The sequence below is a fragment of the Panthera leo genome, chromosome E2 (genome assembly GCF_018350215.1).
Source record: "Panthera leo isolate Ple1 chromosome E2, P.leo_Ple1_pat1.1, whole genome shotgun sequence".
Taxonomy (NCBI): Eukaryota; Metazoa; Chordata; class Mammalia; order Carnivora; family Felidae; genus Panthera; species Panthera leo.
Window position 1 is genome coordinate 8,164,358 of NC_056693.1, and position 13,675 is coordinate 8,178,032.

Consider the following 13,675-nt stretch of genomic DNA (forward strand, 5'->3'; position numbering starts at 1 on the left):
TGTGGAAATTCACCACCAGTGCAAAGAAGGGACTTGTGAATAGAACCGACCGTGGGATGTAGAATTTCAAAGGAGGAAGGACAGGTCAGATGAGGGACTTAAATGAGGTGTTGAGAAAAGGGTCAGACTCGAACCGGGAGGTCTTCACTTTGCCTGGCTGACATGCCTCCTGATTGTCCAGGTCTCCTTATCTTAGGCCTCACCTCCTCCAGGAAGCCCTCTCGGCCACCCCAAAAGCTGGGTCAGATGGCCGTCCTGTGGTCCCTGCACCACACTGAGCTCGCACCTTTGATAACACTCGCCACACGATCTTAGGCCAACCGGTTACGTCACTGCCTCACCATAAGAGTGTGAGCCCCTGCGGGCAAGGAGCGTTCCTTATTCCCTTTTGTGACGTCCGCACCATCCCTCACATTTGCGAATGAATGAACAACAGAGATGAAAAAACAGCATAAAATGTTCATCCACAAAATGGCCTGCTGAAATGGCCACGGGTGCCAGAGGCGGCCACAGACTTGGTTCTGAACTTGACCGACGCTAAAGCAAACCTAGTTAGTTACAGTGAGATCCAGTGTCCGGAAGAACAGAAGGCAACCAGTTGTATCCCAAGTGTCTTTTGTATTTGTCTTTACACTGCTGCACTGTCTGAAATACCTGTGACTGTATGTTGCTTTCCTAAATAAAATTTATTGTGGAACAAAAAAGATGCCATTAACGTGGATAACTTAGAAGGCTGGGTAAAAAGAGCAGGTTCCAGGTAAAAACCGCATGAAGTGGCCGTTTGTCTGGAACTCAGAAACCAGCAGAACTAGACGACGCATTTAGGCCTGCCTCTGTGCCAAAACGCAAGCGGTATGTTCCTCTGGTGCTGACGGCAGAGGAGGGACACATGGGAGAGTGTGTGCAGGTGACGTTCTAGGTTATATCTTAGATACACGTCAATGTCCAGTCCTTTGCCATCGTCCCGAAGGCGGTAGCTCCGCAGCAGCGGGTGCCATGGGCAGCGTCCCTCTCCATTACCTGGGGCTAGCTGGAGGGTGTTCGTTGTGCCTCAGAGGTGGAAAGCAGGTAAAGCTGGGATGCGGATTTGTTCGGGTCATTTCCACATGCCCAACATTGTGCCTCTTGTCCCCAGTTCCCGTAGGCGAGAATGACGCCCAGCAGTTGGATCTGATCTCCTGCGGCGGGGTGGAGAGTCTGTCCCTCCGGCCTTTGCCTCGCTGAGCCTGCTTTTTGCTAAGGAATGCCCAAAGCTTATTCCTGGAGACCTGTGGTCCAGTTGCCCAAAGTCATGACCATAAGTCGTTTCACCATCTTTGGCTTCCCAGAAAAAGTGTCTTGCAAAAGCCACAGCAGAGGGAGAAGGGAGCCCCCAGACTAAACCACTTGATTCTCTCTAAAAGCTCCCCACCACCTTCCTGGCAAGTTGGCCTTCAGAGCCTCCGCGACCCGTATCTGACCCCTCTCCCTGAAGGGGGAGGTGGGATGGGGCAGCCTCAAGTCCCCCTAGAAAGTAGGAAGTAGTTCGTATTTTATACACATTTATTCATTCAACACCCATTTTTGGAGCACCTGCTAAATAGCTGGCCTGCCATCGGGGTCACAAAAATGGGACAGTGTTTCCGCCCACACACAGGTTGCTGGCAGGGGCCAGACAGTCGTGCTAAGATTTCCCCTGAGCCTGCATTTCAAATGTATATCATTTGCCTGTTTTGCTTATTAAACGCTCATAAAACTTAATTGCTTTCATATAGCTGTATTTTTTAATTTTTTTTTTTAGATTTAAAAAAATTTTTTTAATGTTTATTTTTGAGAGAGACAGAGCACAAGGAGGGGAGGGGCAGAGAGAAGGGGACACAGAATCTGAAGCAGCTCCAGGCTCCGAGCTGTCGGTCCAGAACCCAATGTGGGGCTCAAACTTACAAACTGTGAGATCAATACCTTAGCTGAAGTCAAGACGCTTAACCGACTGAGCTACGCAGGTGCCCCAGAACTGTATTTTTTTTTTTTTTTTTTAATGAAAACATTGAAGTTCCATCTATTTTCTTCCTGTTCCCCAAGGGATCTTGGGCAACCCACTCAAATACAGTTCAAAATCAGGAGGATGGCCATGTGGGAGGGCTGGCTACAGTGTTCTGGTGCCACAGGGAAAGCGGCCCCAACAGGCTTCCTCGGGGAGTCAGGGAGGGGTCCCTGAGATTGCAACAGATTCAGCAGCTGACTGGGTACCACCCTGCAGATGATGACCTCATTGTAATTGCCGTTTCCCTTTCCAGGAAGAAAACAGATGCGCTTCTTTGCCAGTGCAGACAAATGGCCTCTGCTTAAGGTTCCTCTTCATTAATTAGTACGAAGACAGCCAATGTGGTGACTAAATTTGGAATCAGTGGCTTTTAAAGGTGAATCTCTCCATAAGCTACACCTGCGTTTCTTCTCCCCGTACAGGGATAAGAGTGGCAATCAGATTTGTGGCCATGGCTTTCTGTTAATCTCAAAGAAACCCTTTCAAACGACTGCCTCTCTATGGCCCAGCACCTTCCCCAGGATCATGCCTCTTCCTGTCAGCCACAGCTTGGCGTCAGAAGGATCGATGTCCCCAAACAGCACCCTTGATCTTCTAGGGGAGGTTGAAACCAAGGACTCCCAAGCAGTGGTGTGCTGGTAAATGTTGAATAGCTGGCTCTCCAGAGAAGGGGAGAGCCCTCATGGGGTACCAGTTGTTGGTCCCATGGTGTAAATACTCCCACCGGGGCTGATTTCAAGCTATCGACTTGAGGTCACTGAACATGACGTCACTGAGCATGAATTTGGGAAATTGACATGCACTATCTAGATACAGTGAATTCACCCCAAGAATATACAGAATAGTAAAATGTAATCTGGTGATTGGGAAGAAATGAGTTTGGAGTAAATCTGTGTTTCGGGAGATTGATCAGAATTTTTTTTTTTTTTTTTTTTTTTTTAAAGAATGGCTTGCAGAACCAAACCGAGAAAAAGATCCTAAAAATGAAACCATCCGCTCTCGTGCACTGGTATGAGCCAGCCCCAGCACACCACTGCTCCCGTTTTCAATCAACCTTGAAATTACTTGGGTGCCTAAAAAGCCTGCCCTCAGACTCTCCGGGCAGCAGTGTTCTGCAGAACTTCCGGGAACAAAATCCCTCAGCCTCAGAAGCCAGCCCCCAGCCAGGCTTGACTCGGCCGCGCTGCCCCTGTGCCCGCCCTAGAGTCCTCACACGTGGGCACCGATCACTTCAAACGCCAGTGACTCACCTGGTGCACACACACACTTCACAGGCAGACACCGTCCTGGTCGCACCCATGACCTCCAAAGATTTCCCCGAGGCAGAAACCAGACCTGGTGCGCTGCTCTGCCAGGTTCAGGCCTGGCCTGGGGCTGTGGGGTCCCATTAAGCCCCTTGGTTCCAAGGACACAGACACCAAATCCACCAACCTGAAAGTAATAACTCATTGACAAAGACCCTCAGCATCACTCAAATGCCAAGTGGGCCCTGTCTTGAGTTTTGATTCAAACCGACTGTTAATTTTTTTTTCTTCTTTTTTTTTTTTCCAACTGTTAATTTTTTGAGACAGTCAGGGAAATGCGGACTTTGGTTTAATGCCATTTTTATTTATTTGTTTTTTTAAGTTTATTTTGAGAGACAGAGATGGCACAAGTGGGGGAGGGGCAGAGAGAGAGGGAGAGAATCCCAAGCAGGCTCCACACTGTCAGTGTAGAGCTTGATACGGGCTTGAACCTGTGAAACCATGCGATCATGACCTGAGCGGAAACCAAGAGTTGGATACTTAACTGACTGAGCCACCCGGGCGCCCCTAATGCCATTTTTAAATGTGGTAATGGCATTGTGGTTTTTTTGTTTTTTGTTTTTTTAGTTTAGTTTGAGAGACAGCACAAGTGGGGGAGGGGCAGAGAGAGAGGGAGAGAATCCCGAGCAGGGTCCATGCTGTCCATGCGGAGCCCAACGTGGGGCTCAAAACTCATGAACCGTGAGATCGTGACCTGAGCCAGAACCAAGACTCGGATGGATATTTAAGTGACTGAGCCACCCAGGTACCCCTGTAGTTTTGGTTTTTGTTTTTTGGTTTTTTAAAGCAAATGAGTTCATATATTTTTTTAGAGCAGAAGTTGGTTGGCAAACTACAGTTCCACTTCCTGATTTTGTAAATAAATTTTTATTGGAACACAGCCACAACCAATTCATTTATACATGCTGTGGCTACTTGGAGGGCAGAATTGAGTAGGCAAGACAGATGGTGTGGGCCAAAAAGCCCCACATATTTACAGAAAAAGTTTGCAGACCCCTGTCTTCGAGAAGCATCCTGAAGTATTTACCTACAAAATAATAAGATGTCTGGTATTTGCTGTAAAATAATCCGAGGAGGAAAGAGAAAATGTGAATGAAACAAGATGGGCTAGGAGGCGACGGATGCACTTGAGTTCGGCATCCTAGTCTCTCTGTTGTTACATATGTTTGAAATTTCCATAATGAAAAGCTTTTGAGAAAGGAGGACCTGCTCTCCACAGCCTCACCACTGTTCTGACTTCACACCAGGACGCTGGCACCTTTAATCTAACAGGAATCAGGACAAAGCCACCATCATTCACCCCGTTTCCGCACACGCCCGAAGATGACTTCTGTCCCGGGCTAACCAGAAAGGCCATGGGCACTGAGAGGGCCCCCCAGAGCCAGCTGTGCAGTGAGTGCCCGCCCCCATGGGGCCCAGGGATTCTGGAAACTGGGGAAGGAGGGGCAGGAGGGCTCCGTAGGAAGGGGGACTCTGTCCAGGAGTCAGGCCATAGATCAAGGGCCTCTGGTAAGTCTGTCCTCTGCTCTCTGTACCCGTCCCCGATCCAGGCCCGGAGCCCTGACTTCCACCTGGGGCCCTGGACATCCCCTGGGCAAGGCCCTGCCCTCTTCTGAGACTTGGGGAAAGTTTTAGTACCAACCACTCATGGTCTTTGAACTGACTCTGGGAAAGCAATATATGTAGGCACTAGCCCTCTCCCCTGCACATCTGTGTGGCTGCCACTATTTCTTTTCCTGCCCCCATACCCACGTCCGTCCCCATCCTGCACCATATCTGGCCACCTGTGGGAGTTCTGTTCAACATCAACCTAAGCCTAACCCAGTGGTTCTTAGCCAGGGTGATTTTGTGTCCCCTGCCCCGGAGAATGATTGACAATGCCTGGAGACAGTGTCTTTTGTCACACTTTGAGGGGCGGGTGCTGCCGGCATCTAGAGGGTAAAGGCCAGTGAGGCTGTTCGGCATCCTACGATGCACAGGATGGTCCCCACCAAGATGGCCCCCAATGTCAACAGTGCCGAGGCAGAGAGACCCTGCCCTGACCCCCTCCCTAGTTCACAAGCCTGAGCTTTCTGCTGGTTAAAAAAAGTGCTTAAGAACATGGGACTGGAGCCAGGCTGCTGGGATCACACCCAGGTTCTGCTACTTCTTAGCTGGTGACTTCTCTGGGCCTTGGTTTTCTCCACCGTGAAATGGGGACAGCTAAACCCACCTTGTCAGAATTGTTCCCGGAGTAAATGAAGTGAAGCATGTCTGGCACGTGGTGCTAAACAGCACCCAGTCATGTTATAGGTAGCAAGATCAATCAGGCCTGGTCCTAGTAGGGCTCCTGCTCCCTCAGGCGCTGCTGGTTTCCAGTCCTGGGTGGCCTCATGAGTTGGGTTCCTCTCCCTTCCTTTCCCTGTCCTGCTGAGCCCCTTGGGTGAGGTCAGCACCCCACTTTTGTTGTAGAGTCCAGGAGGTGAGCTCGGGGCGTGCCCGGAGCCAGGGGATTTTTAAGCGCAATCCTGTGGTGGAGAGACCAGGGGGTCTACTCGGACCCCGGCAGGGCCCTCCAAACTGATCTGGGGACCGACACGGCTTGCCGAGACCAGTGCAGGAGTTCCACAGCCCTGCGGCCTCCACCCCTTTCTGCGTCCATGTTACTCCTGCTCGTGACATTGCCATGGGGAAGTAGCACAGATGGGCCTCCGGGGAGGGGCCAGCCGGACCCCCAGCTCTGCAGGCCGGGCTCCCCCTCCGACACAAGGTGTCTGGGATTAGAGGAGAAACCAGGCGGTGTGCGTGAGTAGGGCTAGAGCATGGTGTGCTCAACTCATGTTGCCATGAAGGAAGGAGGCAGGGTCTGTGATGGGGAGGCCTGGGGTGAGTCCTGGGGTCCTCCTCCCCCACCTGCCCCCTGTCCATCTGTCAGATCCCTCCTCTGCCAAGAGCAGCTCTGTGAGGTCCACAGTGAGCGCGAAGCACTGAGCACAGGACCCCATAAGTGCACGCTCACCGTGGGGACCGTCTCCGTCGTTTTTGCTGACTGTCCCCTTTGCTTTCTTGGCATTTGGCCTCAAGGCCCAAGGCTCTGTCCAGCTGATTGTGTTTCCTGCTTGGCTGCTGCCTCCCAGGCCCCTGCATCATATGTTTACTGACTCACTCAGATATACCCCCTCCAACCCCCACCCTCCACCAAACCACATCCCTCTTTGATGTACTGTTTGGATTTTCCCATCTTGTTGCCGGAGAGGATCTGCCACCAGCTGCCTGGTGCCTTCTCCCCCCACCCCAAGAAACCCCCCTGAAATTGCCTCTCTACCTCCACCCATTTCAGGGGACCCACCACGTGTCCCCTTGGCTAAAGTCCCAAGGGCCGAGGGACCCCTGCTGCCACGAGTGGGGACCCCTTGAGGCTGGGTCCTCTTGTTCTGCCTGCCCCCCTCAGGAAAAAAGCACCCCACAGACAGGTGGAGAAGGCTAAGGCCAAAGGCAGAGAGGCGGAAGCTCCAGTGGCCTTTTTGCTGAGCCCCCAGCACCCTAGTGTGAGCGGAGAGCCACAGTGGTTCTCAACGTAGGGATGGGAAGGGTGAGCACACATCCTGGGCTGCGACTTGTGCAGGGCTGGGGAGCAGGGGTGGGGGTGGGGGGTCATTCCCTGAACCCCTGCCAGCGCCCCCACGGTGACAGCAGCTGGCAGTTTCGAAGGAGCAAGTTGTAGTATTGACCCAGGCGCTTGTTCACAAGGCCTGACCTGGATTCACGGCCCCCACTTGACAGCTGGAGACCAGAACCACACAGGCAGGCACCAGGCTCAGGACCCAGGCAGGCTGGCCCCGAGCCCATGCCTCTGAGCACTGTGCTGTTGCCTGCAAGTCCCACTACTGAGTCCATTTCACGGAGGGGAAGACGGAGGCTCAGAGCAGCCATGTGGGAGGGGAGTGGAGCCAGCAAGGGCCCTTCAGGGCACAGCGACAACTAGACACAGGGACAGACTCGGACTGTCACAGGGAACATGCGGCCCCAAGGCCAGACACCCCCCCACCCCCGCCCCAGGAATTAAGGAGACAGAGAGAGCACAGAGGAGGACAGACACAGGGACCCTGAGACCAGGCACCCTTAGCATGGTTACCTGAGCATTTATTTCCGGCCTTCCAACCGCCCCAGAACTATTTGGGGCAAGAGGAAGAAAATAGACTGATTTGCTTCCTCTCAACCCCCTTTCCCCAACGCCCACCCCCTCCAGCCTCAACTAAATTCTAAGCACCTGACCCTACAACCCAGGAAAGTAGTTTCATTTCCCCAACTGCAGATTTCTCAAAGGGAGGGGAGGGCGGGGCTCAGCTCATTGTTTAAGGACCGAGAAGGGGGCCAGGGCAGACCTTTGGAAGCAACAGGAGAGAGAGGGTGGTACTGCTGTCCACAAGCAGTGGTAGAGCCCAAGGTAGAGGGGAGGCTGCCAAGAAACTGGGACCCACAGAAATAGACCCAGGGAGACAGGGCAGAGGAGAGGGGAACAGAGAAGAGAAGGACAAGGAGGGCAGGGACGGGGACAGGGGGGCAGATAGGTGAGCACAGAACAGGAGACTGCTAGAAGGGGTAGATGGAGGCATGAGGCTCCAGAGAGACGGGTGGCCTTAGGGACGGGGCCTGGGGTGGGACCCAGGCCCCTGTCACAGTGGCCCTTGCTTCCCCTCCAAACTAGACACCATCTCCCGCGGAGAGTTATGGCCTCGTCGGGTAAGTAAGCAGGAGAGGGGGGCACAGGGACGGGGGGGACGGAGCCCACTCTCCCCACACATACCTACTGACCTTCCCACTGATCCCCTCCTCCTCCGTCCAGCCCGGTACTTGCTCGTCCTGATCTCCATCTTCTTCAGCCTGGTGACCTCCCTGGACTGGAAGACTTCCCATAGCCAGGATCCCTTTGAGAAATGTATGCATGATCCTGACTATGAGGTGCTGCTCAAGGTTGTGACCTTGGGTCTCAATCGAACCTCAAAGCCCCAGAGGGTGATTGTGGTTGGTGCCGGTGTGGCTGGGCTGGTAGCTGCCAAGGTGCTCAGTGATGCCGGACACAAGGTGAGAAGTGCTGCTTGCAGTCTACCTGGAGTCTTTTGTGCTGCAGGCTGGGAATCCCGGGTGTTAGGGGCCTGGCCACGTCCCTGTTGAGGGGCTGGTAGGAGGTGGAGAGAGGAGCTGTGCTTTCCCCCTTGGTCTGGGGACTGAAACTGGAGGGGAGGCTGAGAGACCTTTGACCTTCCCTGCCCCACTCTCTCTCATTCCTGAGGGAAGTCCCTCTGAAAGTCCTCCAACCTCCCGGAGGGGAATTTGTGGCCATGGTAACTCCACTCGAGGAACACTGCCTGAGGTCTAACCACTGACTGACCCTCTCACTGAAAGCCGAGAAGGAGAATGGGCTGGGCCAGGACTTCTGTGCACGGAGGAAATCTTCCCCCTCCACCCCCACTCCCTAGGCTGGGAAGTTCCTCTGCAGTCTGGCTTGCAGTCGTCCTGCTGCAGCTGGGAAACTGCATATTGTACGCGCTTGCTAGGACATCTGTTTTCCCACCAGCTCCTCTGGCTTTTTCATGAAGAAGGGCGTCCTTCTCTAGTCTAGGTCTGGGCTGCCGTGGGGATGGAAGCTGGGTGCTGGCACAGGGTGGGGATGGGGGGGTCAGTGGGAGGAGCTGAAGGGCCCTGCTTGGCGCTCCCCACCCCCATCCCTCAGGTCACCATCCTGGAGGCAGACAACAGGATCGGAGGCCGCATCCTCACCTACCGGGACCGGAAGACAGGCTGGATTGGGGAGCTGGGAGCCATGCGCATGCCCAGCTCGCACAGGTGAGGCCTGGCCAGGCAGCCCTGTGGGCACCGAAGCCTCCCCTAGCCCCACCTCTGTGTCCCTGAGGTGCTCAGAGCTCCGTGTCCAGCCAGAGTTCCAGTTCTGCCCTCCCAACCTTGTCTCCTCCGCATCGCAAGCCCTCACCCGACCCAAGCTCTGTCCTCATTCCCACTTCAGCCCCAACGAAAGCCTGCTGGGGCTCCAAACACGATCCGAAACCCGTACACCTTCAGCCTTCCAGCCTCTCTCTCCTCTCATTCCGGCCCCAGCTCCAGTGACCCGCCCTCCCACCCGACTCTAGCCCCGATGCAGACTCAGGCCCATCACCAACCCCGCCCCCCCCTGCTCCGGAAGAGGGGCCCCAACTCCTCCCAGCCCTGGCCCCGCCCCCGCCTGACCCTCAGCAGCCTCTCCCCGCTCCTTCAGGATCCTCCACCAGCTCTGCAAGAGTCTGGGACTCAACCTGACCAAATTCACTCAGTATGATGAGAACACGTGGGTAGAGGTCAACAACCTGAAGCTGCGCAACTATGTGGTGGAGAAGATGCCAGAGAAGCTGGGCTACAAGCTGCGCCCCAGGGAGAAGGGCCACTCGCCCGAAGACATCTATCAGATGGCTCTCAACCAGGTAGGCAGCCTCGGGAGCCCCGCGGCCCGTCCCTCACACCCCTCTGCCCTCGGTCTCTGATCCGCTTCTCACGCACGCTGTCCGGACAGCCTCAGATTCTACAAAGGCCTTTGGCTTAAACTTTGGTCTTCGACCTGATGTTTTCCCCATCCATCTTGGGGGACCCAGACTTTTGTCCACGTCCCCCCTCCCCGGGTCATACCCCAGGACCCTCCGGCTCCCACCGAGCTCAGCATCTTCCCTTAACCCCACGCATACTGCCGGGTTCCCCCATCTCACGATGGCCCCATCACCCCCACCCTAGTCACAAGGCAGACAGACCCTCAGGTGCTGTCCTAGCTCCCTCCCTGTCCCTTCCACCACCAGTCAGTCCCCAGCCCCATCCCTCCTGCCCCCTGACTCTCCTGCAGTGTTCCCACCCCTCTGTCCCCACGGGCCCTGCTCTGGCTCAGGCTTTTCACCCTGTTCCAGCCCCTGCTCACAGCTCCCTATGGCTCCCCAGCGCCTTAGCCTCAGGGTCAAGCCCTGAGTGGTCTGGTTTCTCTCACCCCTCTAGCCTCATCTCTCCTCCAAGAAGTGTTTGTTATCCTCCAAAGCCTTCGGAGTGGCCAAACACCCCAGCCCTGCACTCCTTCGTACCCACAATGCTCCTTCACCATCCTGCACCCATGCCCTTGCTCTTGCTTCCTGCCCCGCCTGGCAGGCCTTTTCCCTTTCCCACCCAGGGAACCCTACTAATCCCCCAAGAACCAGGTCCAACGTCCCCTCCTCCAGGAAGCCTTCACTGGTGCCCTCAGGGAGGAGCCAGCCTTGGCCTCCTCTGGGAGCTCCTGTCTGGCTCCCCTCCTGGACCAGGGTGGGCACTGAGTCCAGGCCATTTCTGTGCCCTGGCACTGACCAGTTCAGGGAGCCTAGGGAGATGCAAGGTGAATGATGAGTGAGTGAGCAAAGGAGCACATGCTTTGAGGAGTTCCCCAGCCACAGGGGAAAGCCACGTGGACAGAGAAGAAGGCTAACATCAGATGGGGCTGTGAGGCTCCCAGGAAGCGAGGAGACGTGAACAGCGCAGTAAAGGATGGCCACTCATGTTTCAGGCAAAGACAAGGCAGGGGAACGAGTGCAGTGGTGTGGTGCAGGTGTCGGGGGGGCCCGAAAGTGGTCTGGGCACTGCACATAGTGCTGCAGAACGACAGCTGCCATAAGATGGTGACTGAGGGGCCCCGGGCCCTGGGGAGCCACAGGAGGGTTGTGGGCAGGGGAGGATCCAGTGAATAACCCCTCAGGGCTGACAGGGGGCAGAAGGGACTCTGCTTCTGTCTGTGCCCCCGGTGATGCAGGTGACAATCACTAAGCACCAGGAGGATACAGCATTGACTAAAACAGACACGATACCTGCCTCTACTAACTCACAGACTAGGACAAGTGCAGGCCAACAGTACCCAATAGGACTGAGTGTGACACTGTCAGGGCGGGATGAAGGCTGGGGGATGAGGGGCATTAACAACTTGGGAAGAACTTCCCAGAGTGGAGGGCAAGGCCGAGGGCACAGCATGGACAAGGACCATGCTGACTTGAGCAAGAGTGGTAAATGGCTGGTCATGGGCAGGTGCGGGAGGAGAACCCAGGTTTGGACCCCAAGTCTGGCTTCTGCAGTCCTGCCCCTGGAGCTCAGCACTGTCCCCTTGTTCCACCACAGGCCCTCAAAGATCTCAAGAAACTGGGCTGCAGAAAGGCAATGAAGAAGTTTGAAAGGCACACGCTCCTGGTGAGTGGGGGCCTTGGCGTCGCCGTCTGAGAAACAGAAACAAGGAGGGCACCCATGGGCTTTAGCCCTGGAGTCAGAAGGCAGGAGTCCCGGACTCCAGGCCTGCCACGGCCCTCCTGCCTGACCCGAGGCGGCACACGGCCCCCTCTCTGGGCTTGCGTCCCTCCTCTGGATGGCTAAGCTTCAGAGAACCGTACTAATATATTAGCTCACGGTCCTGTCACGGAACCAGGAGGCTCAGCCTGGGAGGGACCCCCATGGGAGCGGGGACAGAACAGGCAGGTGCAGGACGCTTGGGTCCTGACCCGGGCGCGCACCCATCCCCCAGGAATACCTCCTCGGGGAGGGGAACTTGAGCCAGCCGGCCGTTCGGCTCCTGGGAGACGTGATGTCCAAGGACGGCTTCTTCTATCTCAGCTTCGCGGAGGCCTTAAGGGCCCACAGCTGCCTCAGCGACCGGCTCCGGTGAGAGGCGGGGCCAGTGGACAGGGCGGGGCCGACGAGGGCCAATGCGGGCGAGAAACGGAGTGGGCGGAGCCGTTGGCGTTGGGTGGGGCGGGACTGGCGGGAAAGGAGCGGGACGCACAGGTGCGGGAAGGGGCACAGAGGGCGGAGAGACGCGGAGCTCGCGTCTGGCCACACGCGCCCTCTCGTCCCGGGTCCTCCGGAGGAACTGGATAAGAATGTTCCCGGAAAAAGGTGTGGCTCAGAGAAGAGACGGGGTTCCCGGGTCGCACATTCTCTGCTCCCTGGTCCTCCGGGTGATGTCAGGGACTGGCGAGGTCAAGGGTAGATGAATGGGCGGGGCCCGCGAGAAGGGGCAGGATAAGAGGGGACCCGGCAGGTGAAAACTAGGATGGGTACCGGGGAGTGCCCAGGGCGGGGCCCGCGGGAAGGAGCCCACGAGGCAGGGCAGTGCCCGAGCTCCCGGATCACGCTGTCGCCCTGCCCGCAGGTACAGCCGCATCGTGGGCGGCTGGGACCTGCTGCCGCGCGCGCTGCTGAGCTCGCTGTCGGGGCCAGTGTTGCTGCACTCGCCTGTGGTGGCGATAACGCAGAGGACGCACGATGTGCGCGTGCACGTCGCGAGCTCGCGCGGGGCCCGGAGTCTGAAGGCCATGACCGCGGATGTGGTGCTGCTCACCGCCAGCGGGCCGGCGCTACAGCGCATTGCCTTCTCGCCGCCGCTGACGCGCAGGGGGCAGGAGGCGCTGCACGCGCTGCACTACGTGCCGGCCACCAAGGTGTTCCTGAGCTTCCGCCGGCCCTTTTGGCACGACGAGCACATCGAGGGCGGCCACTCGAGCACCGCCCGCCCGTCGCGCGTGATATTCTACCCGCCGCCGGGAGAGGGCGCGCTGCTTCTGGCTTCGTACACGTGGTCGGACGCGGCCACCGCCTTCGCCGGCCTGAGCCAGGACGAGGCGATGCGCGTGGCGCTCGATGACGTGGCGGCGCTGCACGGGACGATCGTGTACCGGCTCTGGGACGGCAGCGGCACAATCAAACGCTGGGCCGAGGACCCACACAGCCAGGGCGGCTTCGTGGTGCAGCCGCCGACGCTCTGGCAAGACGGCGGGGACGACGGGCAGGACTACGACTGGTCAGTCCCCTACGGCCGCATCTACTTCGCCGGTGAGCACACGGCCTACCCGCACGGCTGGGTGGAGACTGCTGTCAAGTCGGCGCTGCGCGCGGCCGTGTTAATCAACAGCCGCGAAGGGCACAGCCGCGAGGGGCACCCGCTGGTCAACGAGGAGGGGCTCGTGCGCCAGGTGCCCAGGCACACCCGGTGGGAGTTCCAAAAGGCTGGTGCCACCCACGCTCCGGCCGCACATGGGATGACCGCTCAGCACACCAAGAGACCCGAGCATTAAAAATGTATTTTCAGAAAAAGCCGTGTGGTTCAGTAGCTTCCCCAATGTGCACGAAGCAAAGCCGTTAGCCTTCGCGGTGGAAGGAGCTGCGCCTCGTTCTGGGGCCGCAGCAGCTGTCCTACTTCTTCCTGGGCGGTGGGGCCCCACCGGGGGAGGGGGAGAGGAGGGACCAGATGGACACGGCTTTGTGCCGCTGGTAGATGGTAATCACGGTGCCCACTCCGGCTGTCACCAAACAGAGGAGCCCTGAT

General features: G+C 56.9%; 1 protein-coding gene across 9 annotated transcripts in view; it reads left to right on the plus strand.

Moving 5' to 3' along the window:
- The window catches only part of IL4I1 (interleukin 4 induced 1), a 36,943-nt gene extending 23,506 nt beyond the window's left edge, over positions 1 to 13,437 (plus strand). For 3 of the 9 annotated variants that reach the window (XM_042917822.1, XM_042917820.1, XM_042917821.1), the window contains exons 2-10: positions 2,277 to 2,399; positions 2,968 to 3,032; positions 4,547 to 4,719; positions 8,153 to 8,391; positions 9,041 to 9,153; positions 9,581 to 9,782; positions 11,479 to 11,547; positions 11,876 to 12,012; positions 12,503 to 13,437. In XM_042917822.1, the coding sequence (XP_042773756.1) occupies positions 3,007 to 3,032; positions 4,547 to 4,719; positions 8,153 to 8,391; positions 9,041 to 9,153; positions 9,581 to 9,782; positions 11,479 to 11,547; positions 11,876 to 12,012; positions 12,503 to 13,424 (1,881 nt within the window). In that variant the 5' untranslated portion in view covers positions 2,277 to 2,399; positions 2,968 to 3,006 and the 3' untranslated portion in view covers positions 13,425 to 13,437. Of the gene's footprint in view, positions 1 to 2,276; positions 2,400 to 2,961; positions 3,033 to 4,546; positions 4,720 to 8,014; positions 8,050 to 8,152; positions 8,392 to 9,040; positions 9,154 to 9,580; positions 9,783 to 11,478; positions 11,548 to 11,875; positions 12,013 to 12,502 lie in introns of those variants that run through there. The other 6 variants (XM_042917827.1, XM_042917828.1, XM_042917824.1 and 3 more) reach the window with 6 other exon arrangements.
- Positions 13,438 to 13,675: the final 238 nt, after the last annotated feature.